This window comes from Hakea prostrata, chromosome 9 (genome assembly GCF_041222555.1).
Source record: "Hakea prostrata isolate BN-2017 chromosome 9, UWA_Hpros_2, whole genome shotgun sequence".
Classification (NCBI taxonomy): Eukaryota; Viridiplantae; Streptophyta; class Magnoliopsida; order Proteales; family Proteaceae; genus Hakea; species Hakea prostrata.
The window spans coordinates 14,126,258-14,154,159 of NC_142608.1; the positions used below are offsets into that span (position 1 = coordinate 14,126,258).

The following is a 27,902-nucleotide window of genomic DNA, read 5'->3' on the forward strand; positions in this document are numbered from 1 at the left end:
CACAAAATCGGCACGGTGGCAAGTCATACCAAAACCGATCAGCGCATGACACCATACCAATAACTCAAATCATAGTTGCAAGTGATGGAAGATCATCTCTTCAGAGCTTCTTTGTGTTTCTTAATCTTTTCTTCTTTGGGGGGGGGGGGTGAAAGAGAAGATCGATGGAGGTCAAGTTTCATTAATTAATATCAGGATTACAGAATATAGATCACGAAGTCAATGTGGAATAAAATATGGCATAGCAAACATAGCAAGCTTATGGTGCAATGTTGACGTGAAGAACCACATTCTTCTCCAATCTATATTAAAATAGAGAGTCCAGGATACAAACGACAGCAGTGTAGTAACAATAACAATCTTAATGTAATGCTGATACCACACCCCTTCAAGATTTTTTAGGCATTTTCAACAGTTTAATGATTAGAATGCTTTCATGCCCACAGTCAAAAAACTTGCACATATATGAATACATTTCAGCAAAAGCAGCAAAAACCAGAAACCACTACCTGATGAAGGCCTAGAATGCTGCTTTAGTAAAATGGTAACATGGAACTTCACATAAACCTCTTCAAAAGAAGAAAAGTCCATAACCAATATCTGATGAAGGTCTTCTGAGCTCAATAAATCCACCATTACTGAGAATCTGATATCAAGATACTACGATGGGATTACTTAATGAACTTTTCCCCCACAGCAGACGAGCAGCTACCCATTTTGTCCATGATAATTTAACTGCTAAGATGATCTGCTATTATATTTTCCCTAGTGTTATTTATTAAATTTCTGTACAGATATGTTATGTGTTCAATCCTAGAGCTATACAGACCACATCTTCACAATTATAGATGTGTCAGGGATTAATTATACAATGGTTTGCCCTTGTATTCGTTAATTACATTCCTCAAATGTGGACAAACTTTTTTCTTATAGATCAAACACAGCCAGAATTTTCTACTTAGTACTTAATCAAAGAATGCCCTATTTTTCTTTTATAGATGTAACAGCCAGCCAGAAACTGAATGTCCAACATACTGCCACTGAACAAACGAAAAGAAAACAAAAAACAAAAAAAAAACAAAAACAAAAATGCAGGACAATATATATATGTATATATATATGAAAAAGACCACAGCATTCAAGAAACTGAGAGAAATCATTTGTGGTGACAACTGAGGAAATTATATATATCCTAGTGTGCACGTTTGTAGGGGGAGCAAGGAATCTAAATGCCACGCCAGTGGTGGTATAAATAATGGTATCCAGCACATGAAATGCAACTGACCAGAGTAGGAAAAAGATTAAGTAGAACCCATTGTAAGCAGGAAATAGTACTCTGGCGATTACTTTACCTTGCTATTATTAGCAAACCTTCGGAGTTGCTTTTTCATGCTTCCCACAGCAAGAATTAATCAGCAGGGACAACAGTCATAAGCAAAGTAACTATCAGGTTTGGTCCCTCAACAAAGAAAAGTAAAGCTAACAAGGACAAGCTAAAAGCAGAGACCTAGATAAAAAAAAAAACATGAATCTAGAAACCAAGATTAAACTGGATCCAAGTCATACCAGAATTGGTCGGAGACGTTCAGACTCGAACTAAGTGAAACTCTGTAACGGATCAGCGTCAATTGGGATCACTCCTGGTAGTTCCAAATTGAATAAACCATTTAATATGATTTCCAATCCACAAAGCTCTATATGTGATATAGTAGAAGCAAAATGACAACATTTAAACCCACATCAACATTGCACCACAACCACAACCTCAACGATAAAAGATCCAATGAACTTCACCAGGGGGGAACCTACAGAGAACTTGAGCTCACTCATGTAAATGTAGGAAAGATCTGTCACGTATGAATAAGATCGTCAACCGCTTTTGCCCTGAAATCACCAGGAGAGAAAAAATAACAAACAAACAAAAACACTGATTCTGAAGCCAAATCTTACTCACGGTTCTAAAAATAACCGAATAGGCCCAGAAATTCTCAAGAAAGTGCTAATATATAGCTGTGCCCTACAGAAATTTGTCAATTTATCAACAGATATGAAAAGAAGATGACCCTACTTACCAGGTACATTCCCTTTTCCTTACCTCGTAGTCACTTGGCAACTTCTTCCCTTCAGCCACATATGAAGCAAATTCAGAGGACACTAATCAAGCCAGTCTGACAAAGAATTCAAATTACAGTTGACTGATGTAGACATAAGCCTAATGGTAAGTCAAGTACGCATTTGCAGAGAACTCAAAGCCTCATACTAACACGAAAGACGAATACATCTTGTTTACCATCACCAAACTCATCAACCACGTCCACAACTGCAATGCCTATGCGTGTCCATACAGATCCTGTTCATCATCATCAACAACCGCACCTATGTGAGTGAGAGACAGGCACACCTTTAAAGTGATCAGAGATAAAGCATAAAATCTGAGGAAAAAACTTCCCTGCAAGCAAAGATTTTCAAATAAACTTGCATTGTCCAAGTTGAAAACTGCATAACGCTTTTGATGTAACCATTCAATCCATTCACATAGGAAAATTTAAGTTATTTTACTAGTAAACAGAACTGAATTTCCATATGATCAAATATTTTTCCTTTTCTTTATGTTTCTTTTTTGGGGGGTGGTGAAGAGAGAGGGGGGAAATGCTTTCTAAACAAACATTAAGACTTGATCCACGGATACATACACAATTGCAAACACACAAACAGCAGTGTACAACTCCCATGCCTTTTTTGGGTGTGGGGAAAAGCACCAAGGAATTAGTTCCATATATGATGTTAAAATGTTTTACGTGCTAGCATAAATCTTTTGCCGGATTAAGTTAATGGATGTGAATAGATCAGATATTGCCAATGTCCAAGGTTTTGTGGACAATGGGAATATGACCCAGGTGAACACTATAAAGAAGCACAAACCACCATAGGAAAATGTAGAAGGGCAAATAGCTAAAACTGCTGCAACCATAGGAGATCACGTAAATGACAGAATATTCATCTCCAAGGACAGTAGGCCATGGATGCAATAGCAACAGTCATATGGTACCCTTAAACATGTGATTCAATTCTGCATTAGTTTCTTCTAATGACAATTCTCAGCAATATTAGGAACAAAATGAACTAAACTGGTTCAGTTATACATTGAATATTACAGAATCAGAGACCAGACACGCGTGTTTTAATTCAGCAAAAGGATGAAAGAATGGACTTACCATCAGCAAATCTATTCTAAATGCTCCTGGAAAGATACACTGAAAACAGAACTCCATCAATCATATCTAACCATAAAAACAAATATTCACAACCCAAAGGCAACAACTCAAGATAAATACCCGCATCATCAAGCTCTCTGGGGTGCAAATCAAAGTAGAATTATTGTAGATTTAATGCAGATGGGCAAGGGTTAGTTTTGAAGCATAACTTGAGAAACTACACGAATACTTGCCCTGTTCCTCAATCCTCACATCACTCATAAATTATAGTGACTTTTATGGTGTTAATTGGACATCTGAACAGATTAGCATTTTCGTGAGCAAAATAAGCAAAGCCATCGTCGAACTCAAGGGCAAAGCAATATGAGATATCTTTCATTATTATGGATAGAAAAGATTTACAGTGAGGACACTAAAGGAAGCTGCGAATGCAGGTATGCTCGAAACCTAACCAAAAAAAGAGAAGAAAAGAAAAAATAAGCATATGGAGGATCTCAAACAGAGCTATTATCTATCTCCACAGCTTATTACAAAACTTGCATGAGATGATGTTACAGTATAGGGTGGAATATTTGATTCCAACATGGTATGTACTACACCATTCGATTCAAGTTCATCAGTTAGCGGTTCGCAAAGCACAAGCAGGGGAAGCAACAAGCGAGAACCTGTTTCCACAATGCGATTCAGAAGTGCCGACTCTGGCCATGGCAGCAACCAAGGAAACCATACTTTTCATACCACGAAATCTAATCATACTTTTCTCTCCACGAGTAAACGAGGAAGAAAACCCAGGAGAGAGCCAAGACGATATCTCCAACAACCTGTCTCGGCCAATCACGGGCGAGATCCTCAAGATTCCTTTCAACGTAAAACCTCCAAACGGCAACCGAGACATGAACAAGCACCAATCCCTTCGCAAAGAAACTCTGGAACTCTCTATCCTTTACAAAAGCCACCATGAACAAGAGAATTCCGATCGCGGATAACAACAACCCGGCGAAGGAATCGGAGGTCTGGATCAAAAGCTGATCGTGAGGCGTAGACCCCAAAAGCTTACTAGCCGTCTCAGTACCATGGCCAACCATTGAGATCTTATCGAGATAGAATATCATGAGGATTCCGCAGGAAATAGCAATTGCGGAATGAAGAATACAGATCAGGAAGAACACAGACGAACCCATCGAGTCTAAAACGCTGCTTCTTCAACAACTATAAGATATAAGGTAAATGCCCAACAAAGAGAAATAAAAACCCTAGTAGACACAGATCCATTGTTATGTATAAATGATCAAAAACAGGGGAATAAAAACTGATCAGTGTAAAAATCTCTGAAACCCTAACCCTAACGCGTCATGCACGCGTCATTCACGCCAGCCATTACAGATTTGGAGGATTAGAGACTCAGAGTCTGAATCTGATAATTGAGGGGATTGAGCAAGTTGGCGTTTACGGAAAGAAGAGATCTGGGTTTTGGGGATTGCCGTCTGTGGATCACGCCCTTCTCGCTTTTTAATCTTTTTTTTTCTTTTTTCCTCCTTTTCTGCAGTATTTGCTATTTGGTAACAAGCTCATTTATCATTTTGACAGATTGGCGCGAAAAGATTTACCAAGGAAATTAAAATAATAGACGCAAGAAAAAATAACTAAAAAACGAAAACTTGAAACTTGAATGGATGGAAAGAATCCATGAATCTCCACATTCTTCTCTGCAGCTTCTTCTTGATTTCTGTAAAACCTGATTCAGTGCCTAATTTCTCTGCGATGGAAACGGAATGAGAAATGAAATCGGGTAACCACTTTTTTCTCTCCCGAGAGTTCCCTCTTTTAGACTTTTTAAGTGAGGTGAGGTGATGGATCGGTAGATCCAACCGTTGTTATAACAGGGGCATTTAAGGTATTAAAAAAATTTACAGCTTGTAAAAATATTAATTATTATTATTATTTTTTTTTTTTTTTTTTTGTCAATTATTATTATTATCCATTAAAGCATATCTTTATCCGTTCCTACTTCCTAGCTGTGCTGATCTTATTAGTTATTCCTATCTTATCTGTCAAAGACCCTTCGTTACCGAAGAAAATATCGGGCGATTTGTATCAGTATCGTTCACCATGGATCTTGAAACGTGCATTGGCGGATACAATACAATACTCGATACGAGGCGTCACTTAAATCCAGTGTATATTGTGTCGGCGATATATCACCGTGTCGCCCTTCCCCCAGCGACACGAAATATACCATAACAGATGGTTTGAATTTGATTTTTGAATTCAACTTTTTGGATTTAAGTTTTTAATTTTGAATTCAAATTTGAATATTATAAACGAATCTTGTACAACAGTCATGTTTATTTATAAATACATAAGACTTACCCATCAAGGTAAATAAACATTAAAAGACCATAACAGATCTGTTATGGTTTGAATTTGATTTTTGAATTTAAGTTTTTGGATTTAAGTTTTTAAATTTGAATTCAAGTTTTTAATTTTGAATTCAAATTTTAATATTGTAAATGAATATTGTACAACACCCATGTTTATTTATAAATACATAAGGCTTAACCATCAAGGTAAGCACCACCCAGGCACAACCCTAACGGCTCACCCACTACCCCGGTCAGACATGTCGTTTGATTCCTTGAGAAAGCATCTTCCAAGTTCCAATCCAATTTTCCTGAGAAAGCAAGCATCTTCTCCTTCTGCTCCTAACTAAATTTCAACCTAAACGGCTGAACCTCTTTCGTCCATTTAGGAGTTGCACTGGCTGAACGGCTAAACCTCTTTCGAGCACGAATGGTGTTAGAACTTAGCGAGTGGTGTGTAGAACTTGGGTGGTGGGTGGTGGTGGTGGAAGTCGAACGGAGGGTTACTTTGATTTCACCGTTCACATATCGATATGTTGCCGTTGCGATGGCAACACCAGCCACCATTTGGGGACAAGGAACGAATTTGTAGACGCCTAACCTCCCAATAATATTTGGGCTCTTGAAATCTTCATCCATCTGCAAGCAGCCCACCTTTGTTAATTCACCTGATCGGATCTTATACTCCATTTTTCAACCAAAAAATACGACTCTTCAGAACGAGTCCAGATCAGCTTCTGCCTACGCGTCCTGACCATCTAAAATGGGATCACCACCAACTACCTAGGGTTACCCACTGTCGAAAAACACCTTTTGAAACAAATAAAAATAAAAACATTTCACCACGTCAAGACCTTGCTGGTATTTGTGGTCACCTGCCATGGATATGATACTCAAGATCCGGATTCCTTGAGAACTTGGGCAAAAATGAGCATAAGATCAAGGGTAAAACTGTCCGTTAAAGCCAATGTCGGCTGATCCATATCAGAACTCATTGGAATTTCAGGTTACAGAGTCTTTAATGAGAGATCTCTCTGTGGGACCTGTGAATAAAATCTGAGCCCAATATCTTGACTACTGGGTCATTTTTGGATTTCTCTGAGTAAGAAGGGCCCACATGTGGATGGCCCCTCGTCGGCAGCATTTATAAAGGAGCAAAAAATTCCAAAGCTCTGGAAAAATTCCTTAATAAAATTAATCAGACCAGAAAAATTAGTTCAATAACAGGAATAAGAGCCTCAGGTATTTGACTCGAGCTATCAATTTCAAGAACCCAGAATGACAGAACAAGAGCTACCAGACATGGTGGTAATGTAAGGAACTCTCATATAATGATATTTATTTGTAATTAAAATATTTACAATGAAAAAGAATAGATATTGACAATTCCGAACAAAAATACTGTTCTCTCTTCCAAAGCAGGCCTGGTATCCCCTCAATTGCACAAATCCTCCTACCCTGCGGCGAATAATTTTGACACAGGGAAGGGGAAAAAATATATATTTTTGGGACAAAAATCAGAAGGATCTAAAATAAATTGATCTCCCTACTACCAGCTGCAACTTTACGGTGACGCCTTGAACCAGATCTTCTTTCTCTCCCACGCTTGCCGGGAATCTTCTTTGGTGTAGATCTTGTAGACCTATCAGTAGAACTTTCTGGTAATAATGCAGGTGGAGGATGAACAACTATGCTGACCTGACGTGGAGGTGGAGGTGGAGGTGCCATTTGCTCTAACAGATCTCGATGGTACGCCTAACACATTGCATCCTAGGTTAGATACACAAACATAAAAGAAATAACAGTGGAAAGAGGAAGGAACAAAGGCCTAACACATTGCATCCTAGGTTAGATACACAAACATAAAAGAAATAACAGTGGAAAGAGGAAGGAACAAAGGCTCAGGGCTAACTGAAAGCAAAACATTCTTAAACTCTGGTAGCCAAGAGTTTACCACTAGTCAAATGAGAAAATTTGATCATCAGAACATTATTTTTCATTAGAAAAGCCGGACACTGAACAACCATTTGAAAATTTTACAAAATGGTAGTAGCAATCGTAAATTAGGATAAAATCTACAACTACTATGTACCAAGTGACAACAGGTTTGAGTCTCAAAACAGCCCCTGCAAAATTTCAAAGGTAGAGGCTGTGTACATTTGGCCGGAGCCTTGTACAGTAGCCATGCCCCTTTTTATGTTCTAAGGCCATCCTAGAAAATCAAAATCCCAGAAGATAGAAGAGTAAAAGTAAAAGGGTGTTGGCTCATGCATAGTGTATTTTTAAAGATTCAAACTTCCACACAACACATCACTTAGTAAATTTAAGCTATGGGAAGCCGAAAAATATGTATACCTGAACCACAAAATTGCGTCTTTCACAATCCCAGAACATATTGATGCCCCAGTTCACTCTTGACATTATCTTGTCCCTAACAGTTGAAAAGCTTATCTGGTCCCTTGATGTAAAACGGTCAACTTCATCGAACCAGAGACAGGTAAAGAGGTTCGTAATGGGAATGTGTTCCTTTATAATCACACATCCTTCAGGAACATCTGGCAAAACAACATGAATGATTCTCAGAACTCAATTCTGTAATGATGAGAAGAATCAAACATACAATAGAAAAAGGCGCACATACCACTGGTAATTGGAAGCTTAGCTTCGGAATAATGGGTCAAACCCTCCTTCTTATAAAACTCGATCTGATAATCAATGGAGGAATTGTCATATTTTCCTGCTGCTTTATTAGCCTCAGCTTCTTCAAACACATCAAAGCGTCTATAATGCCTGGAGATTGCAAAAGTGGCATTACTCCGCCACAAGAACCTAGAAAGCAAATGGAACAACTAAGATCAATATATAAGGCTGATGAAAACAAATCAAAGACCAGAATAGCACCCCAACTCATGTAATGAGCAGGATGACCAATAGATATCAAGCAGAAAGAAAAAAAGGTCAATTATATAAATATCCTATTTCAGTAGTTCAAAGTTTCTTTACTCAACTAATTCCAGAGAAAAATTCATCAAGACCATCCTGTTATAAAATACAAATGGATCAGTTCAGGTGAAGGATCAAGCTTTTGCAGCATAGCTGTCAAGGTTTTGCTTATGCATCCAGGCAGATTTTGGGTGGCCTAGGGAGTGCCCAACATATTGGTATTGAATGCCTTGGCCCTTAATCACAAAGTAAATTTCTTGTACCAACTAACAAGTATAAATCAACTGTTAATAAATAAACAAACCACCAAAAAAAACATTCTAAAATCCAATAGAAACAGTTGGAAATCAAATTCCAAAATGACAAGAAGTGAACCCCCCTGACCACTTCAAGAACAACAACTGGACCTTTCAACTGTATGTGAAATTTTCAACTTCCTTATGTAGGGGTTATCATCTCCCTTACCTAGTGCTCAGCCCCAAGCACATAGGTTGTGGAAACAATGGTAATGTTGACTGTGTTGTCGTGGCATCAATGTTTGGGCCAACCATCCGTTGGTGTTAGAAGAGAAAAAGATATCTGTTTTCTATCATCCTCCTTCCCATTTAATGTGAACCATTTTTGTTTGCTAAACGTTGTCTTTCTTCTTATCATTACAAAAGGCAACAAATCCACCATTCCCTTTCATATTGTACATACTGATTTTTGGGGACCCTGTTCTACTACTTGACTGTCACAACTTTGTTTAATTGTTTTCTTTATGAACTTTTTTATCAAATGATTCTTACTCAATTTAACACTCAAATCCAAGTAGTTGGTTCTCATAAAGTGGGAGGTGAGTGCAGGTCTGCTGGCCTCCAAAACTTCTTTATTGACAGTGGTATTATCCATCAATTAGCATGTATTCCTCATGTCAATCTTTGGATCTCCATCATTCAGGTAATTGGACATGCAAGAGGCATTCTCCTGATTGAAAGAAGAAATTCAGTACCTGTCTGTGATAGCCTCACAAGTCCCTATCATTTTCTCATGATTGCACCTCTGCCGCTTGGACACATACTGTGCAACCCTTGAACCTCCTTCAGCATTGGGATGACCACAATAAGAGCATACTGTTGGAACAGCTAAGCCGCAAACAATCACACTCGAAGCTTGGGCTGCACCAACTATGTGTTATAAGGAAATAGAATTGCAGCTTCTCCACAACTATGGGGGGTTTGGGATGACAGGTTGCACTTGATCTGTTGACGGTATCAGAGTGGGTGGTCACCAGTTCTAGTCCTCCTAGCAGCGTATCCATTGAGAAATTCAAGAAATTGGATGTGCAAAAGTCATTCTTCTAATTCAAACAAGAAATTTAATACTAGTCTCAATTGCCTCACAAGTCCTATCATTTCCTCACGATTGCACCTCCACCGCTGGAACATATATGGCACAACCCTTAAACCTCGTTTGGCACCAGGATGGCCACTATAAGAGCATGCTGTTGGAACAGTCTGGGGCATGAACAATCGCACTCGAAACATAGGCTGCACCGACTATGGGCTATGAAGAAATAAAGTTGCACTTTCTCCACAACTCCAGGGTTTTGGATGAATGGTCGCACTTGAACCATGAACAACTGAGTGGATGTGCAGCAGAAAAATAATTTTGCAACCAAAGACAAATCCCACATTACTACTATCCAGAAATAAAATGACCTCATATCCTAACTACTACTTCCTTATTAACTAAAGAAACTGCCAATGCAACCTAAAAGCAACTGAGAATTAAGTTCCTCATAACCAAAGATTTCTAACAAGACCTACCACATAATATAAGAGCTACCCAACTGGCTCCCAAATGTGAGCTTCAGGTATCCCAGGAAAACCCCAAAAGGCTGTCTGAGTGTCAGCCCTTATTTCTTCTTCCTTCATTTCCTACACCTAGGATTCGTGTAGGTTTTCTATGTGCTAAGACAACAAGATTAACTAAAATGGGTTTAACTACCAAACACTAGTTTCATTGACTTGATCACTCCCCCTGCCCCCCTCTTCCTCCATCCCTAAACCCTTCAAAATTCTTTGACATGTGGTCCTCCAACCCTTCCTTCCCACTGTCCTGGAGGCTTGAAATAAGCCAGTCCATTGTGATTCCCTCCATCTTTGCCTTAGCTAAAAAGCCCACAACTCCAAAATTGTTCTTAAGACTTCGAATTCCTATTCCTTCAAAGCATCACCTCCCTAGTCTCCTCTTGCTGCTCTAACTTCATCCATGTCCAACCCCTCCTTCAGCTGAACCCTTTTGACCCTGACCTTGCTGACAAAGAGCAATACCCTCTCTGCTGAGCTAACCACCTCCCTTAGCTCCCAAGAGGAAAATTTTCTCCTTCAGAAGTCCAGAATCAAATGGCTGGAGCTTTGTGACTCAAAATCCTCCTCCAACTGCTCCCTCAAAGCTCACCATAACTACAATTTGATCCCAACCCTTCCCTCCTCAAATGGAGTCTGGAAATCCGATGTTGATGGTATCAAGAGGAGGTGGTCTCCTTCTCTCTTTTGTTTCCATTCTCCCCCTGGCTCTTGGCCATTCCCTCCGATACTGAAATTCTCACTGCCATTAACTCTCACAAGCCCAACCACGCCCTAGCACCCGGATAGGCTCAATATGGGCTTCTTTAGAGCTTTATGGAGTTTCTTGGAAGGCGACCTCATCAATGCGATTCATAGCTTCTTTAACCCCTCTCAACTTTCTTCCGTCAATTGAACCTTCCTCTATCTCATCTCGAAAAATCCTGGTGCCTCCTCTCTCTCTAATTTTTTGCCCATCTCCCTTTGCAATCTCCTCCACAAGTTTATTGCCAAAGTCCTTGCGAATGACACTTGACATGCCATTCCCTCCCAAGTCAAGCAAAACCAATCTGCCTCCATTGCAGGTAGGAGAATAGCTGACAAAAATTCTCCTTCCCCCCTTTGTCCACTAGATTGAAACATGTATCTCTTCTCGTCACTTCTCTATTATTACTAATGGCTCCTCTATGGCTTCTTCCCCTCTTGGGTGGGAATAAGCCAAGGTTGTCCCCTTTCCTCTTCTCGCCCTTGAGGTCCTCTCTAAAATCATCTAATCCAACACCAACAAAACACCTCATCTCCCCAACCCTAACTACAAAGCTCTCAACCTCTGCCACCTTGCTTTTATCGATGATCTTATATCTTTAGCAAAGCCTCCCATCCCTTTATCTCCTCCATCCTCTCCTCCCTTGCTCTAAGTCCCTCTCCGGCCTTTGTGTTAATCTTCAAAAATCTCCCCTCTCTTGGCCAATGCCTCTAGCACTACCAAAGCCTCCCTCCTGCAGCTCATAGGCTTCTCTCTTGGTTCCTTCCCCCTCTCTTACCTTGGCCTTCCTTTTATTCCCGTCTGGCTCACTAACCACTACTGCTCCCCATACTTGGCCAAGTTTTAAAATAAATAAATAAATAAAAACACCCTCCAACTTTGGAAGGATAACTTCTATCCTTTGCAGGGAGGATGGTCCTGATCAGATCGGTCCCCAATGTTCCAACCTTTACTGGTGCGGTATCTTCTCCCTCCATAAAGCCACAATTTGAGCCCTAGAATCCCTTTTTGTGCATTTCTTTAGAAAGGGCAAGAAGCTTTGATATTTATCCACCCCATCAATTGGTCTTATGTCTACTAGCCCCAATCGGAGGGTGGTCTAGGTTTCTACCACATTTTTTATTACAATTGAGCTAGCCTGATTAAGCTCATCTGGAAGATCACCAAGCATGACTCTATCTGGATCAACTGAGTGTGCTCCTACTTGTGGAGAGATGACTCCCTTTGGACTGCCTCCCTTCCCTCTAACCCATCATGGGTTTGGAGGAAGCACCTCCTCCTTAGACCTCTTGCTCTCGCTGAAATCTCCATCAAAATTGTTGATGGGGCTTCCACTTACTTTTGGCTTGACTTGCATCCTTCGGGTACTCCTCTACAACCTCCTCGACCCTTGCCAAGTCTATGCTTCTCAAATCTCAAAGGTCACCCTTCTCTCAAATTTCATCTCAAATAGCTCTCCCCCTTGCCCCCCCCCCCCAAGTCTCACTCAGGTTTGCTCCAACCTTCCCCCTTGCACACCATTGCCCGAGACCGCATCACTTGGCTCCCCTCCACCAATGGCTACTTCTCCACCTCTTTTGTTTGGAACCTTGTCCGTTCCCCCCTTTCCTCAATTGCTTGGTACCTGGTTTGGTTCAAAGATCATATTCCCGCTATAAAGCCCTTAACCTTTGCCTAACCAACCTAGTCTTTCCTTATGCATTGTCACCTAAATGTCCAACCCAACTACATCTTGTGTTGGCATGGTCCCAAAGATGTTGATCGTCTCTTCTTCTCCTGTCCCATCTTCTACTCCTTGTGGGCAAAACCCATTACCACCATTTGACCCCTCTCTAGATGCTCCTCCTATTAGGATGATACCTCTATGACCACCATTTCTGAAACACTTCGATGGTACTTCTATTAGTGATGTGGTAGGTAAATTGGTGTCCAATGCCTTGATCTCTCACTTATGGTGGCAGAGGAACCTTAGAAGATGGACCTCCACATCCAAATCTCAAGACTTGATTTGGAGAGGCATCTACCTCAATGTTTCTGCCAAACTTCAATCTCCCCCACCCAGTTTTTGATACCCCAACGAATAGGACTAATGTTGTCTCTTGGGGTGTAGGCTCTTCTCTTTTGCCAAGTGATTGGTTGTACCTCTCCTTTCTTCCCTCTTGTACATTCTTTTCTTCCGCCTTTGTGGTTTTGGTTAAAAAACGGTTCCGTTGACTATACTCCCATCTAATCAAAACAACTACATGTTTAGATAAAACTGACATACAAAATTTCTTTTCATTTTAAGTTGTTTTGTTGCAGGGTATATAGTAGAATAAAACCCACATAGTGTCACATAAAGGTATCATCCTAATAAGAGGATGGACACAAATAGAGACAGCCAAATAATATGATTGATACAAAACCATGCATGCAAGTCAAAGCGTAGAAACCATGATTTGCTCTCTTAAACTTACTACAGGTCATTGAACTGCTACATACCAACAATTCAAGGAAGTATCAGCAGAAATGAGAACTGAAGAAAATGTACCTCTCAAGAATTTGATATGGATCCACAACTAGTTCAAGCTTTCCATCAATCCATATAGAATATCGGGCATTAGGGAAAATCCTATGTAACAGAAGCTTAGGAACCTGTCACAGGTAAAACTCAGGTAAAACCCATGAGATATATAACCAGTTAATAATTCAAGAAGTCATCTAAGAAAACACCCCAATTGATTTGAAGTTCAAAAGTAGTATCATGAACTCATAAGAATGAAATCATAATGTTTCATTGCATATAAAAAAATGAGGAATTTCACTTACAGAGACAATGTCATCTACTTCAACTAAAATTATTCAATACAAAGTTGATTGATACTGTAAATCGACTACCAAGGTTCCAATTCTGCAGTCTATCAATAGCATGAAGCAAGTTCAACCCCCCCCCCCCCCACCCCACCCCAAAAAAAAAAAATTGCATCAATAAAGATATTTCTTGAACACAGGTAACTCTTTGTGGTACTAAACCAGATACAGACAGACATGTGTGTATGTGCAACATGTGAAGAAAGAGGGTAATGAAGATGAACTAGAATCTTTATAACTCATCCATTTTAGAGCAAATTAATATAGATCCCTGGTTTGCAATGAATTACATCTATTACCCCTAAAAAAATCAATTACAAATGCACCCCTCAAAGTTAGCACCCTTAAGCTTAAAACTGAAAAGACCATAATACATCACTTACCCATCTTAATATTACTTAAAATTGCCTTTACTAACCCACTCAGAACCCAAGTGGAAAGTCTTATTTTGTTTAATCTATTCAACTTGGGTTCTAAGTGGGTTAGAAGGTAGTTAGGTCATTTTAAGTAATATTAAAATAGTAAGTAATGGTGTTATGGTCTGCTCAATTTTAAGGGTAATTGGATCATTTTAAGTAATATTAAGATTGGTTACTGATGGTATTATGGTATTTTCAATCTTAAACTTAAAGGGTTAACTATAAAGGGTGCATTTCGTAATGATTTTTTTCAGGGGTAGTAAAGTAGTTGATTGCAAACCCAGGGGGTCTAGATGTACTTTTCTCTTTATTTTATAATAACAAGAGCCTTACCCTGTTCTCCCATCCCATTTGATTCCATCCAGCAGCATATCCTTTAGTGAACTTTAAAATCTTTTCCATCAGTACACACCATTTTCGTCTTGCCTAGTCGTTTTATAGAATTTACTTTACTAAGGGATTCTTTTCATATGAATCTCTATTGCCTTCCACGTGTGTGTAACCAAATATCTAAATAATAGACAAAAACTTAATACGCATTCATACAAATGAACAATATAACATGTTAACTTCACTGATATTGTGACCAGTCCATCTAACACTTTTAACTTAAAATGTGTAACCCTACAAAACCTTTAGTTGAATAAATTTGAGCCCAGACTGAAGAGTCTAGCAAGAGGTCTCAACCATAACGGGCTTGCAAAGTCAACTGTATATTTTACATAAAAACTTTGTCACCATTCAATTTAATGGATTTCTATGATAAATTTTTATCAAGCTTGTTAATTAACCTTCTTAATGGGGGAGGGTCTACCACTAAATGGGTTTACTTTTCCTTGGAATCAACCTAGGGACATGTTTGCATACATTGGCCACCTTAACAGACCTAAAACATAGGTATATTGATTTAAGTATGAAAATCCCAATATTTGGTTTATTTTGAGTCTTTTAGGTAAGCCAATTGAACTAGTGGATCAAATCTGGTTCAATTTAATGGTTTTATTGAACTGGAGTCACATAATCCCTTAAAATATCACATGACTTAATTAGCTTATTAGAATTGGTCCATTCCTAAGAGGAACAGGACTAGCAAGTCCTGGCTGTTAAGCCACTTATATACACCACTGTGGAGGGATAAAAATTAGACTAGAGAATTCAAAATTTGCTTATGAGCATTGCTTGGCTGCTGCCTTCTGCTATGGGAGAAGAGTCTTGTGCTTTGTGTTGGACATTCAAGTACTGTTGCTCTGATGGTTTAAAGTCTAGGAGGATTGTTTGTCCTAAAGGGTTTGGGACCCTAGTTCCTGATTTGACTGTGGAGCAGCCTTCTAAGAAAATCTGCCATACAAGTTGCTACTTGGGAAGTTTGCACTTGGTGAAGAGATCTGACAATCTCCATCTCCTCTTCTTTCCCCCTTTGTATTGTCATTTTTGGAAACCCTCCTTCACAAGAATCCTCCCCAAAGCCTATTTCACTGTTGAAATTCATCCGATAACAAAGTCTCCATATTTCATCCCCTTCATTAGATCCTAGCTGCTGCTCAAGAATTCCACTAAAACCTAACATCCACAACCCAATTTTATTTAAGTTTCAAGTTCAAACAAGCTTCTGTTGTGAAAAACTGCAACCATCTGCTAAAGAGCACAAGGTGTTTTTACAAAAAAAAATTCCCAGCCCAATCCAACCATCAAATCTTCATCCCCTTTGGACCATATCATCCAAGGTTTAAATTATTGGTCCGAATCGTTTTGGATTAGCCAATATCACAGTTTACAGGCCTGCACTAGGATACAGGCTGATACATCCCTTACTCTTTCCATATCATTTCTCTCATTGCATTGGCCATTACATGCCAAAACTATACGATACAACGATACATATTATTTTATTGTTTTAAAAACATATTTATTTACCATTGGTATTGATTGTATGGTTGCATATTGAACTGATACGCATCAATACATATCGATAGCGAATCAGCTTCAAAAAGGGGGGGGATTAAGGGTTTCTTTGCAGAGGCGGAACTCAATCTCTCTCACTACAAGTTGCAGAGTAGTAGCCAACCCTCCTCATCTTCAGCTGCTTCTCAGATGACTTCTCCTACTTCTCTATGTACTAGCCGCTGCCTCCTCTATTCTTCTTCTTCGATTCCCCCTCCCATCTGTCTGTTCTTCCTCCTGCAATCCCACTGCCCATATTGTAAACAACTCTTTGCTGGTAGCTTAATGTGTAGGGTTTTGGATCCGAAATAACCTTTCACCTACCTACTCAAACATCTGTTGATGACATTAATAACTTAGAATTCAATGGGCATTAAGGTAAAATCTAACCCTGTTTCACTGTGTTGGATCAATCAATGACAAGGGGTCAATCTGCAACTCAAGCCCAACCTTTCTCCCTTCTTTGCCCTATGTGTGAATGGTGCTGGTCCATTTTATTTGAGTTCCTATACCAATCAGTAGTAGGTGGTATGGTAGTTCCCTCCAATCTACATCTATTTCTGGTTCCTAAACCTTCCTATGTATGCTTCATGTTCCTGGTTAGGCATCACCAAAGACTCTTGAAATGAAAATTAGATATAATTGCACAGGAATAGAAGAGGAGTGTTTTTAAGACCGAAATGGATGTTGTTTGGGATTGATATACAATCTATTAAGCATCTTTTTGTGATGTTTCCTTTCCTTTTATGTTAAGATTTGACCATCTCTTTCTTCCTTTCGGTTTCTTGCACTATAACCAATATATTTATGTCAACTAAACCTAAAGCAAAATAACTCCCTTGTTAGACCACAGTGATAGTTTAAAAGATTGTAAATCAAGAATCATAATTTTGAACATAAAATATTTTCAGACCAAAAAATAAATTAACTATTAAATGTGTTTATGTGGAATAAAATCTTGTATAATGAATAAGATCTGATCTGAAGAGGTATCATGTCTTCTTGGTGGTTATAAATTTACATGTTTAAGTAATAGATGCACGATTGAATGATTATTTATTAGTTAAAGCTATTGACCTTTTTTTATTTAAATTAGACCAATTATTTACATACTTAATCATTTTCATTCCATTCCACACCCATTGATACATATCTACAATACATGCGATATGAAGCAAAACATTGAAAATCACCTGACTGATACATTACCGATACATGAACATGATACTTTAAAACTTAATCATCCCCATACCGTCCTAACAAAACCATTCAAATCTAGTTGCAATCTGACCAGCCAAAACCCTACATCTGGATTAACCAAATCCTCTCAGGAAGACCCAAATTTCAGATATATCATTCTAGCCATCAACTTTGACCTATTTTGGATAGGACGAACCTTTTCTTTCCATTGGAATTCAATCAGAAACCCAGCTCTATTATTCACCAGTAAACTATAGAAATCATAATTTTGAATTTTAGACAAATCCTATCCCTAATTCCAAAATCAAGTTTGGTTCTTATTGGATCCTGGAAGAACTGGCTCCTAGTTGATCTCCTACAACTTTAGGACAGCATCACTTCTGCTGGCAGAAAAGGATTAAAACACAAAGGTGATAATGGTGCAGTCACTATTCAATAGTTGGACAAGCTTGACCCAGTAAAGACAAAGAATCAGACTCAAACTGGCTGTCAATTCAGTAAAAATATTTAGGAATTAATCCACTAGGGATTATCAATCTATATTTATTATATGTCAAGTAGTAGTACTCCAAATTAGTTTAAATTCAATCATCCATTTAGGTTGAAATACAGTTAGGAGGTAGTCTTTGAGCTTCTTATGTACAAGAATGTATCCATTAATTATTTAGATTTGACTAAATACTGGCTAATGCAGAATGCATATAAGGTTCTGATGTTGAAGAGCACAAGTTGATCAGATTAAGTAGAGATGGATTTACTGCAACAGGTGATGTAAGCAGCCAGGATCACTCCAGGAAGGCTCAAAGAGAGAGCCTAGGGCAGCAGCCCTTCTTGCGGCATCACCTAGGGGGCTGAACTATACCAAGGGCAATTTGGTCATTTTTCTCCCTTAATTCCAGTCCTAGTAAGTTTTGTTGAGTCTAGAATATTTTAAGAGTCGGATATTAGTTTTTGTTTTGATAATTGAAGTCCTATTTGTCCAGTTATAATAGAGTTCCAGTCCAAATAAAAGTCCCAAAGTTGTTAGTTTGGGAGTCTTAAGTTTCTCAAGGCCAAGTAGAAGTCCTTTAGTTGTTAGTCTAAGACAACTCAGTTGAGTGATAAATAAAATAATGAGAACAGAGAATTGCAGGCTTGCAGCCAGAGAAGTGCGATAGAGATGCTTCAGGGTTTCTCGGCACCTATTGAGGGTGATTTTCTTCAACAATTTTCAATCTCCAGAAAAATTCAGCAAGCATAGCCCCTACTCCTCCCCAACTCCTATTGTCCTCCTCTCTCTCCGATTATTGCCCATAAAGCTTGCAGCACTAGGAGTTTTTCTTCAAAACCCTAAAACCCCAAAGTTCACCTTTCCCTCAACCAAACCCTCTTCCCTTCTAGGAATTCCATCAACCCTTTGCTCTTAGCATTCAACTTTAATTAGAGACCCAACCTTACGACTGAAAACCTAGTTTAATCCCCTCCCGCTTTTGAATTTACATAACCTAAACTGTAATACCTGCATTCCGGACATCCAATCTAATGAGGTAATAGGCCAGATCCAGCCAATGAACCGTGAGTCGATGACTCCGAACCAGCAATGGGAACACCAGATATCCCAAATAAATAAGTTAATTTTAGAAGTACGATATTGGATCTAATGACTGCAGGCTTAGCAGTGATAGCGGTACCTAGGTCCTGAGTATGAGGACCTAAGTACAATTTTGCCAGTGGGACCTATATACGATGAAATTAAACTGAATTGAAAACGAAGAAATGAAAAGCAGCATAATTTTTTGAACTCGAAGGTACCAACAATTGAATGCCCAAGTGGATCCCATGCAAAGAATTAAAGTGGACCTACAAACCCATAAAAGTGGCCCACTCATGAATGTATTAATTAAGCATATATGAAGTTATATATGATATGCATTACATTATACATGTTGTATAATATATATAACTGTTGTAATGTGAGGAATTGCTCCTCTAAAAGTATATTATTCACAAGACCCCAATAGGGTATTTATAGTTACAACCTAGTTAAGTCCTATACTAAGTAGGAAAATGAAATATAGAAATAAAACTCTAGACTTATGAGGAAACATAATCATATTCTAATTAGAAAACCTCAATCCATGTTTTCAACAATAACATATAATATATTTTAAAGAAAAGAAGTCGGGTGGAGGGAGAGAGGTGAGACACCTCACCTTCCCACCCAACCGCCCCCTTTCTTCTCCCTCCTCCACGTTGAGGAGGAGGTGTCAAATGCCAAAATTTTATTAATAAAATAAAGGATAAATAAGAGGGAAAAACATATCCTACACTCAACCCAGAATTTGGGTTTCAATCCATATCGAACTCCCAAATTTAGGGCTTTGGCTTAGTCTTTAAGGTAACCCTATCTTGTAAATATCCTAACCATTCAAGGGATTTATCATTAACTTGGACTATTAACACATCAAATATTTGCAAGATCTATGAATCTCGGTTAAACGTAGGTTATACATGACCTAATCGTAAATTCAGTATGATCTAGCTACATCCTACGCTTAGCAATCATCATAAACATGAAAATCCAACCAAAGTAGAGAGTGAAATTACCTTAGAGAAAGCATGCAAGACCCTCTACCCTTCTCTCTCTCCTTCCTCTTCTTCTTCTCTCATTTTTCCTCTTTCCATTTCTTATTCTCTCTCCTCGCTCTTGTTTTTCCCCTCTTGTTCATCCTTTATTTTATTAATAAAATTTTGGCATATGACACATCCTCCTCAACGTGGAGCAAGGAGGTGAGAGGGGCGGTTGGGTGGGGAGGTAGGTGTCTCAACTCTCTCCCTCCACCCCACTTCTTTTCTTTGATATATATTTTATGTTATATATATATTATAGAACATATATACTTTATTTCATATTATATATAGCATCATATTTGCATAATTAATACATTCATGAGTGAGCCACTTTTATGGGTTTGTAGGCCCACTTTAATTCTTTGCATGGGACCGACTCGGGCCTTCAATCCTTAGTACCTTCGAGTTCATAAAATTATGTTGATCACTTACCCACTTTTAGTTCAGTCTAATTCCATCGTATATAGGTCCCACGAGCAAAATTGTACTTAGGACAATTTTGGATGTGGAATCCATTTCCATTTCATATTATTATATCATTCAACGACCTTTGGGTTCCTCGACAAATCAAGTATGTTAGTGTCTTCATACTCAGGACCGAGGTACCACTACTAGTGCTAAGCCTGCAGTCATTAAATTCAATATCGTACTTTTAAAATTAACTTCTTTATTTAGGGTGTCCAATGTTCTCCTTGGCAAATCGGGGAGTCATCAAGTCAAGGTACATTGGGTAGGAACCAGTTTATCACCTTATTGGACCGGACGTCCATAACGCAAGTATTACATAAAACCTAAAATTTGGTTATGGAGCCTGAAACAGAAAATAAATCTCTTCAATTGCAGCCTTAGCTGAACCTAGTAATCCCTCCCAGCAACCGTAGACTAACCCCTAAGCCCTAGCAACCCAACTGCAGGATTTAAAAGAGTTTCTCCCTAGCTGCAGACCTCAAAAGCCCCTATTTAGCTGCTGCCTTGTTACAATTCAACCTAAAACCCTAGCAGCAGAATTTTATGAACCCTAATTTACCGCTGAAACCTATCGAGAAGATTCTAAAGACTGGCTCCTTGATCTGAGTTACATCAACAGGTGAAAAAAAGGCAACAGAAAAGCTAAGGAACAGAGCAAAGTCAAAATAGGCTAACTATTAAATGGGAGAGAGAGAGAGAGAGAGAGAGAGAGAGAGATGAAAAAATGAAGAAAAATAAGAGGAGAGAGCATAATAATCGCAATCAACTATGTTCCACTATTCCAAATCTGTGGGAGACTGCTAGCCTTACATATTTTGAAACATAACTCAACCTCACTTTTGCAGTTGTACTGGTAATGTAATTTAAAACCGAAAGGACTCTGTCTTCCACCTGAAGGCTTAAGGAAGTTCACAAATCTTCCACCATATTCCCCAACCAACCTTCTCCATCTTAGCCAGTCCACTGCATTTTTCTTAACTTCCAACTATATGCAATTCATATGCTCCATTTCTTCACCATGCAAAAGCCCCATATTTTAAGCACACTGAATCTACAACTCTACAAGACATGCACCAAGGGAATTAGTCAGGGCATCATTATTAGTTAAGGCGGTCCCACTTGTGCCTGTTTTAAAACCATGTTTTCAGTCTCAGACACCACCTTAAATTCCAACTTTTGGACTTAATAACCAGGCCCATTGCAATACCCAAAATAATAATAATAATAATAATAACAACAAGGCCAAGGCCCCCTATGGAGCTAAGTAAAATATTCAAAGGCCCAACTTCCCTGACTGGACACATTAACTACATCAATTCCACTGGTGCTGGAAGAAATTCACTCTTGGATGTATATAAAAAGGGATGATCAATACCACTCAATCAGCATCCAAGATTAGTTTCCTCAACTCTTCAATCCAATGCTTCTCATGAACAAAGTGGACAAAATCAATGGTTGCCAGATGCTTGTTGTCAACAAATTGCGGGGAAGAACAAAACCTAAGCTTTTAATCTTTATGGGAATCCCAATAGGAGGTCCCTTGTCTACATGAAATCTTCAATAATAGCCCCACAAATAACTTCTATTTTAACTTGATCTTCTACTTTAGGAAACAATGTCAAATCAGGTCACTTCAACTGGAATCTTTTCATGAATATCATCAATCTTAATTGGATCATTATTCACATCTTCAACCAGAGTATCTTCAACCAAATCTTCTGCTCTGTTGTCCATCAGATGAGTTCCAAGTGTTGATTCACCTATTCTTCAGCTGTAAGAAATTCTTTCTGCTTCTGCAAGATTGGCTGATATTCTTCCTCTATATCCCAAATTCTCTGACCATACTCTGCATAAAACTCTCACAGCCCTAACTGAAGCCATTTCAGATACTTTACTGCTTCTCCACATTCAGGATTTTGCTCTAATGCAAAATAATGCCAAATTTATAAAAAATTAAAAAAAGGCTTTCCACGTGGCAAGCACAATTTGATGCAAATTAAGTAGAGATGATCTGCTGTTATAGAAAAAAGCAGCAATCAGATCGCACAATTTCAAAGCATACCGTGGCAGCATAGAAAGGAAAAATAGGTGATCAGTTAAAAGTGAAGGTAGGACAGAGGAACCTATTCTATCAACCCAAATCTGTAGGGATGGTAACAGGATTACATACTTGGAAACCTAACAATCTCACTCGCAAAAGGAAAGTGAATAAAAGATTTAAAAAATAATAGTAAAGAACTATATCTTCCAACACATGCTAAGAGGAAGTGAGGAAGTTTCCTAATCTAATTTGAAAACTATGAACAACAATAAGATTCAATCAAGTCTTGATTACACTGCCAAATAGAAATATAAAACTAATATAACGGTCCCCGTCTGTTGAAAAAACCTTATCTGTCTACTTACTCCTGAGTATCCCCAAGTTTTGGGCTTAAAAATATTAAGGACTCTGCACATCTTTGTTTCTTGGTTCCCATCCAGCAGTATGACACCTTGATAATTGTGTATTTACAACCCAAAAAAAAAATTAATTAAACACACAAAAACAGCCATGTGTCAATTTCAAAAGCAGCAATCAGATCGTACAATTTCAAAGCATACCGTGGCAGCATAGAAAGGAAAAATAGGTGATCAGTTAAAAGTGAAGGTAGGACAGAGGAACCTATTCTATCAACCCAAATCTGTAGGGATGGTAACAGGATTACATACTTGGAAACGTAACAATCTCACTCGCAAAAGGAAAGTGAATAAAAGATTTAAAAAATAATAATAAAGAACTATATCTTCCAACACATGCTAAGAGGAAGTGAGGAAGTTTCCTAATCTAATTTGAAAACTATGAACAACAATAAGATTCAATCAAGTCTTGATTACACTGCCAAATAGAAATATAAAACTAATATAATGGTCCCCGTCTGTTGAAAAGACCTTATCTGTATACTTACTCCTGAGTATCCCCAAGTTTTGGGCTTAAAAATATTAAGGACTCTGCACATCTTCGTTTCTTGGTTCCCATCCAGCAGTATGACACACCTTGATAATTGTGTATTTACAACCCAAAAAAAATTTTTTTAATTAAACACGCAAAAACAGCCATGTGTCAAGAAAGTTATCAGGGAGAATATCTGTCTGTGATTATTTAACCTATTAATTAGTTATTTAATTAGGAGAACCTCCTCTCCTTGTATTTTTAAATTGCAACTGAACAAACTAGGAGCTAATCATATTCATAAAAAAGATCAAATAGTACAAGATCAACCTAGAAAAAACAGATCATTCTACATACCTTTCCATTCCGTCTAGCATCAAGATAAGGAAGGTTAGAGACAACAATAACTCTCCAAAATCCAACCTTATTCTCACTTCCCAGGACACTATTATTTCTCATATAAGCTTCTGTTGCCTCATCAATAAACATATAAAAGCAAACATTTTGCTTTGAAGCTTCACTGATATTCTTTGGCTGCTGTATGATATCATAGTTTCCTTAAAAAATAGGAAATTATTTAATTAGTTGATGAAATTAATGCCAAAAAATAAAAATTAATTGAACTCAAGAAAATAGGTGCCAAAAGAAGTTTAAATTGGGGTATACCAAATATAGCTGATGCTACAACAATACCACGGCAATTCTCCATCTCAGAAAGATCTGTCTCATTAATGTCAAATCCAGTATGGAGTCCAGGTTTTTTTCCTTTAACAAATCTGATAACACAAGAAGCATTCTCATAATAAAATAAAACAAAAGAATGCAACCAGAAATAGTTCAGGGAAGTATATGTAACATCTTGAAAAGGTGAATAGCTCATACCCACAATGGATGTGCATTGACTCTTTTATATCAAAGTAATCATTTCTATGCTTCAAAGTAGGATATCCACCAAATTCAGATCCTCCAAATGTTTCAGTGCTAACTGAATTTTCCTCAAAAACATAACTTAAGTTCTTAAGTACAGGAGATGGTGATGGTTCTTTTGGCATGTAGGTCATAGCTTGTTCAACAGGGAGGTAACAAACTGGACATGCTGAAAAAGCAAATAAGAAAGAGCATCAGGAACAAAACAAAAAATAGTAATAATTATATCAGTACCAATAAAAAAAACATAAGATATATTACAATGCATGCATAGATTAGAACATACTTCTTTACATAGTTTGAGAACTCAGTTTGGAGCAGAATTAGGTCAGCAAGAAATCCTAGTTGAACCAAGATCTCATTGAGTTGGTACTTCCTCTTTCTTTTTCTTTTTTTGCTGTGTGTGTATGTGTGTACGTGTGTGCGTTTTGAAGTCAACAGCAACTTTGGGAAGGAAGCATACAATTACGGCAAAATTAAGAGATCTCATGAAAAGAGATGAGATAATCGAGTTCTTAATCTATGATTCTGTACAAATATGCAAGCATGAGCAAGGTTGAAAATTAGAGCAAAAGAAACTTACGGCGTGGTCCAGTCCGCTTTCTATCGTTTGGCGGGGGTGGAAATGTGAAGTTGGCACATGGATGACTCAAAGGAGGAGCATTCTGATGAAAAACAGGAGGAGGCTGTGGATTGGCTTTAATGAAGAGACTTACTGATGCATTGTTTTGTAAAGAAGAATTATAAACTTCCTTCCTTTCATGTGATCCAGAATTTAAAGAAACACCAGGAATACTTGAGGGCATGCTCTCATTGGGTCTAAAGTTCTCAACATGTTTCGTAAGACCTCCAGAAACAACCTCTGATGCATCTTCCTCTGCAAAGCAACCATAGTGAATTAAGAAAGTCTTTCTCAAACAAGTAATAGTACCAACTAATGTCTAATATAATTTAAAGAAATGCCTCAGGAAAGAGGAATGCTTAGGTGAGGATGTTACCCTTCTTGGAAGAATTAGTCATAATGATACCAGATATCAGGAACAGAAATGTAGTAGGGGAGGTATATTATAATTCTTGCGAGAATATATCCCATCTTTAAAAGAAGCCTCACTGGATTATCTTAAACAATTAGAGGAAGGAAGGACAATAAAGACACAACTGTACAGAAAAAACAAATCCACATTATCCCTTAAAATCGTCAAGAATATACATGTCCTACAGATCACAGGTAGAACTCATTACTAGCAGACCAGACTTTATTGCATGTTTCAGTAGCAATATTTTGCCCTATGTAGACATGAGAATGCATGTTTTCACTCACTGAATGCTCTCCTAAACTGATGGAAAAAAAAAAAACAAATTAATTACTAGCAAACACTAGAGAGGAATATGTACCAATAATTATCTTGCTAACAAAGTGAACAAATAAGATGGATCACCACCCCCCTGACAATAATAGGGGCCAGAAATCAACCCAGAAAAGAAAAGGGCCATAAAATTTTGATTTTTGGCCACTACCCCAAACAGAATCAAACTTCAGGAATGAAAAGAAAAGTATTAGTGGATCATCTAAATCTAACGATGCTTAATGACCTGCCCTTCAAAATGATAAAGTGAAGAGAACACTGAGAATCAAGAAAATGGGGGAAATAGAACACAAACCTTTACTAACAGCAGATAAAACTGACATGAAAACCAAAACAGAAACGACAACCAGTAGTAGCATTCCAACCCTCCTTCTGCCAGCAAATTTGCAGATCCGTTGTAGAAACTTTTCCTTCTCTCTTGAACCAGGGACATACATCTTTGAAGTCTTGCGTAAATTGGGTTGAGTTTGAATTGGCGACAAACAAGTATTCTGCACCTGTTGTTGGAGCAGCAGTGACCCATAACTTCCTGAAGTACGTAGACCTGGTCCAGTCATTTTCCCTCCAGACCCACAGATTTCATCTCCCTTGTCCCAATGAATACCATCTCATCCACAATTCCTCCAATTCTCCTCCACACCAAAACTCAGAAAAATAACCCCCTGAGACCATCTATAAATCAGAGATCCAATTGTCCAAAACTTCCCCCAATTAAGTACAACTTTAAAATTATCTTTCTCCACAATCCCTGTTTCAAAGTACCAAAATGCACGACACTCCTATCAATGAAATCGACGCCAATAAACCCGCATTGTCCGTGAAACCACCTCCAGCTATTTTATAAGTAAAAAATATACAATTATCTACTGCGGTCTCTACTAAATCCGTAAGAAAAAATCGAACCTTTACACAATATACCTATCACATAACCGCAAAGATATCACAACACTATGGAACCAAACCCTTCCCTCCCCTCAGAAACCATATCAGAAATCAAATCAGACGGTCTCCCAATCCCACTAGCAAAAAAAATTAGGAGTTTTGGGAATTCCTGTAACTATGATAAGAAGCCAATCTACTCAGTGCTCCAATTCACAGATCAAGTATAGATAACCTTCTGCAAAGTTAGAACAACAAACTGTTTGGAATCAAATAAAATCAAAGATCAAAAAAAAGGGCCGGCGGTGAGAAATCGAGCAAGAGAATAAGAAATGAAGAACAATGTTCATACCTCATTCCACACCATTAACCCTTGGACATCAAAATTGCGAGTCTCATACTTTTGTTCCTGGCTATCAAACAATGAATTGTTTCCCTGTATGAACTCTGCAAATCTGAGATCCTAAAAGAAAATGGTGTTACAGTTACGAGCATGGAAAATTCAGTGTATTTAATATTTCCAATTTTGATTTTTTTATATATAAAACAGATTGCTAAGCTGTCCGAAGGAAAAAAGGGGAAAAACATTTCAAAGATGGAGTGCATGATCGAATCGAACAATTCTAATCCAACGGTGTTTCGAACTGTTGCTTGTATGAACAGTGCGCACACCGTTTAATATAGTCAATCCTGACGGAATCTGAGGAATTATTCTTGTCCAACGGTGTCCTACATTTTCTTTCAACTTATTCACTAATCGGCTGGCATTTGATGCAAGTGGGCCCCAATATAATTCTGAACGGTTAGATCCTCATTAGATTGATGGACGGAAATGATGGAGTAGTTGTAGGTTTGTGAGTTGTAAGTTGTAACCTTATGGCATTGATTGAAGGTGTGACTTGCATTCCTCTGTCGGGTGTAGCGTAACCATCGTATATAGAGAGTCTATGAATTCTTAGTTGTGTTTTTAATTTATTTATTTTTTCCCACTACGTGAAGGAATGGTATCTAATTAAAAATTAAATTTAATATAATCTTCTCTTAATTGTCCGTAAAGCTAACACGTGGTTAAGATTCTTTTTGTAACGTGTTTTTTTTAAACAATTTTGGTAAAAGATTTTTTTTTTTTTTTTTTGGGTATGTGAGGTTCATCCGGGCCAGCTTGCGCACATCTTAATTACATCTTCAGGGGGATGCTT

At 38.1% G+C, this 27,902-nt stretch overlaps 2 protein-coding genes across 2 annotated transcripts; both read right to left on the reverse strand.

The window, feature by feature from the left end:
• Nucleotides 1-3,570: 3,570 nt before the first annotated feature.
• Nucleotides 3,571-5,035, reverse strand: LOC149004765 (uncharacterized). Its single transcript, XM_089135541.1, has one exon. The coding sequence runs from the start codon at nt 4,394-4,396 to the stop codon at nt 3,962-3,964; it is 435 nt and encodes a 144-aa protein (XP_088991667.1). The 5' UTR covers nt 4,397-5,035; the 3' UTR covers nt 3,571-3,961.
• Nucleotides 5,036-6,878: 1,843 nt separating this feature from the next.
• On the reverse strand, nt 6,879-27,210 carry LOC149004766 (putative hexosyltransferase MUCI70). The gene is made up of 10 exons (XM_089168085.1): nt 27,056-27,210; nt 26,120-26,941; nt 25,041-25,334; nt 24,413-24,626; nt 24,197-24,306; nt 23,888-24,087; nt 13,644-13,747; nt 8,217-8,404; nt 7,931-8,130; nt 6,879-7,330 (listed from the first exon to the last, which is right to left on the reverse strand). Exons 2-10 carry the CDS (start codon nt 26,379-26,381, stop codon nt 7,103-7,105), a joined length of 1,800 nt encoding a protein of 599 aa, XP_089024211.1. The 5' UTR covers nt 26,382-26,941; nt 27,056-27,210; the 3' UTR covers nt 6,879-7,102.
• Nucleotides 27,211-27,902: the final 692 nt, after the last annotated feature.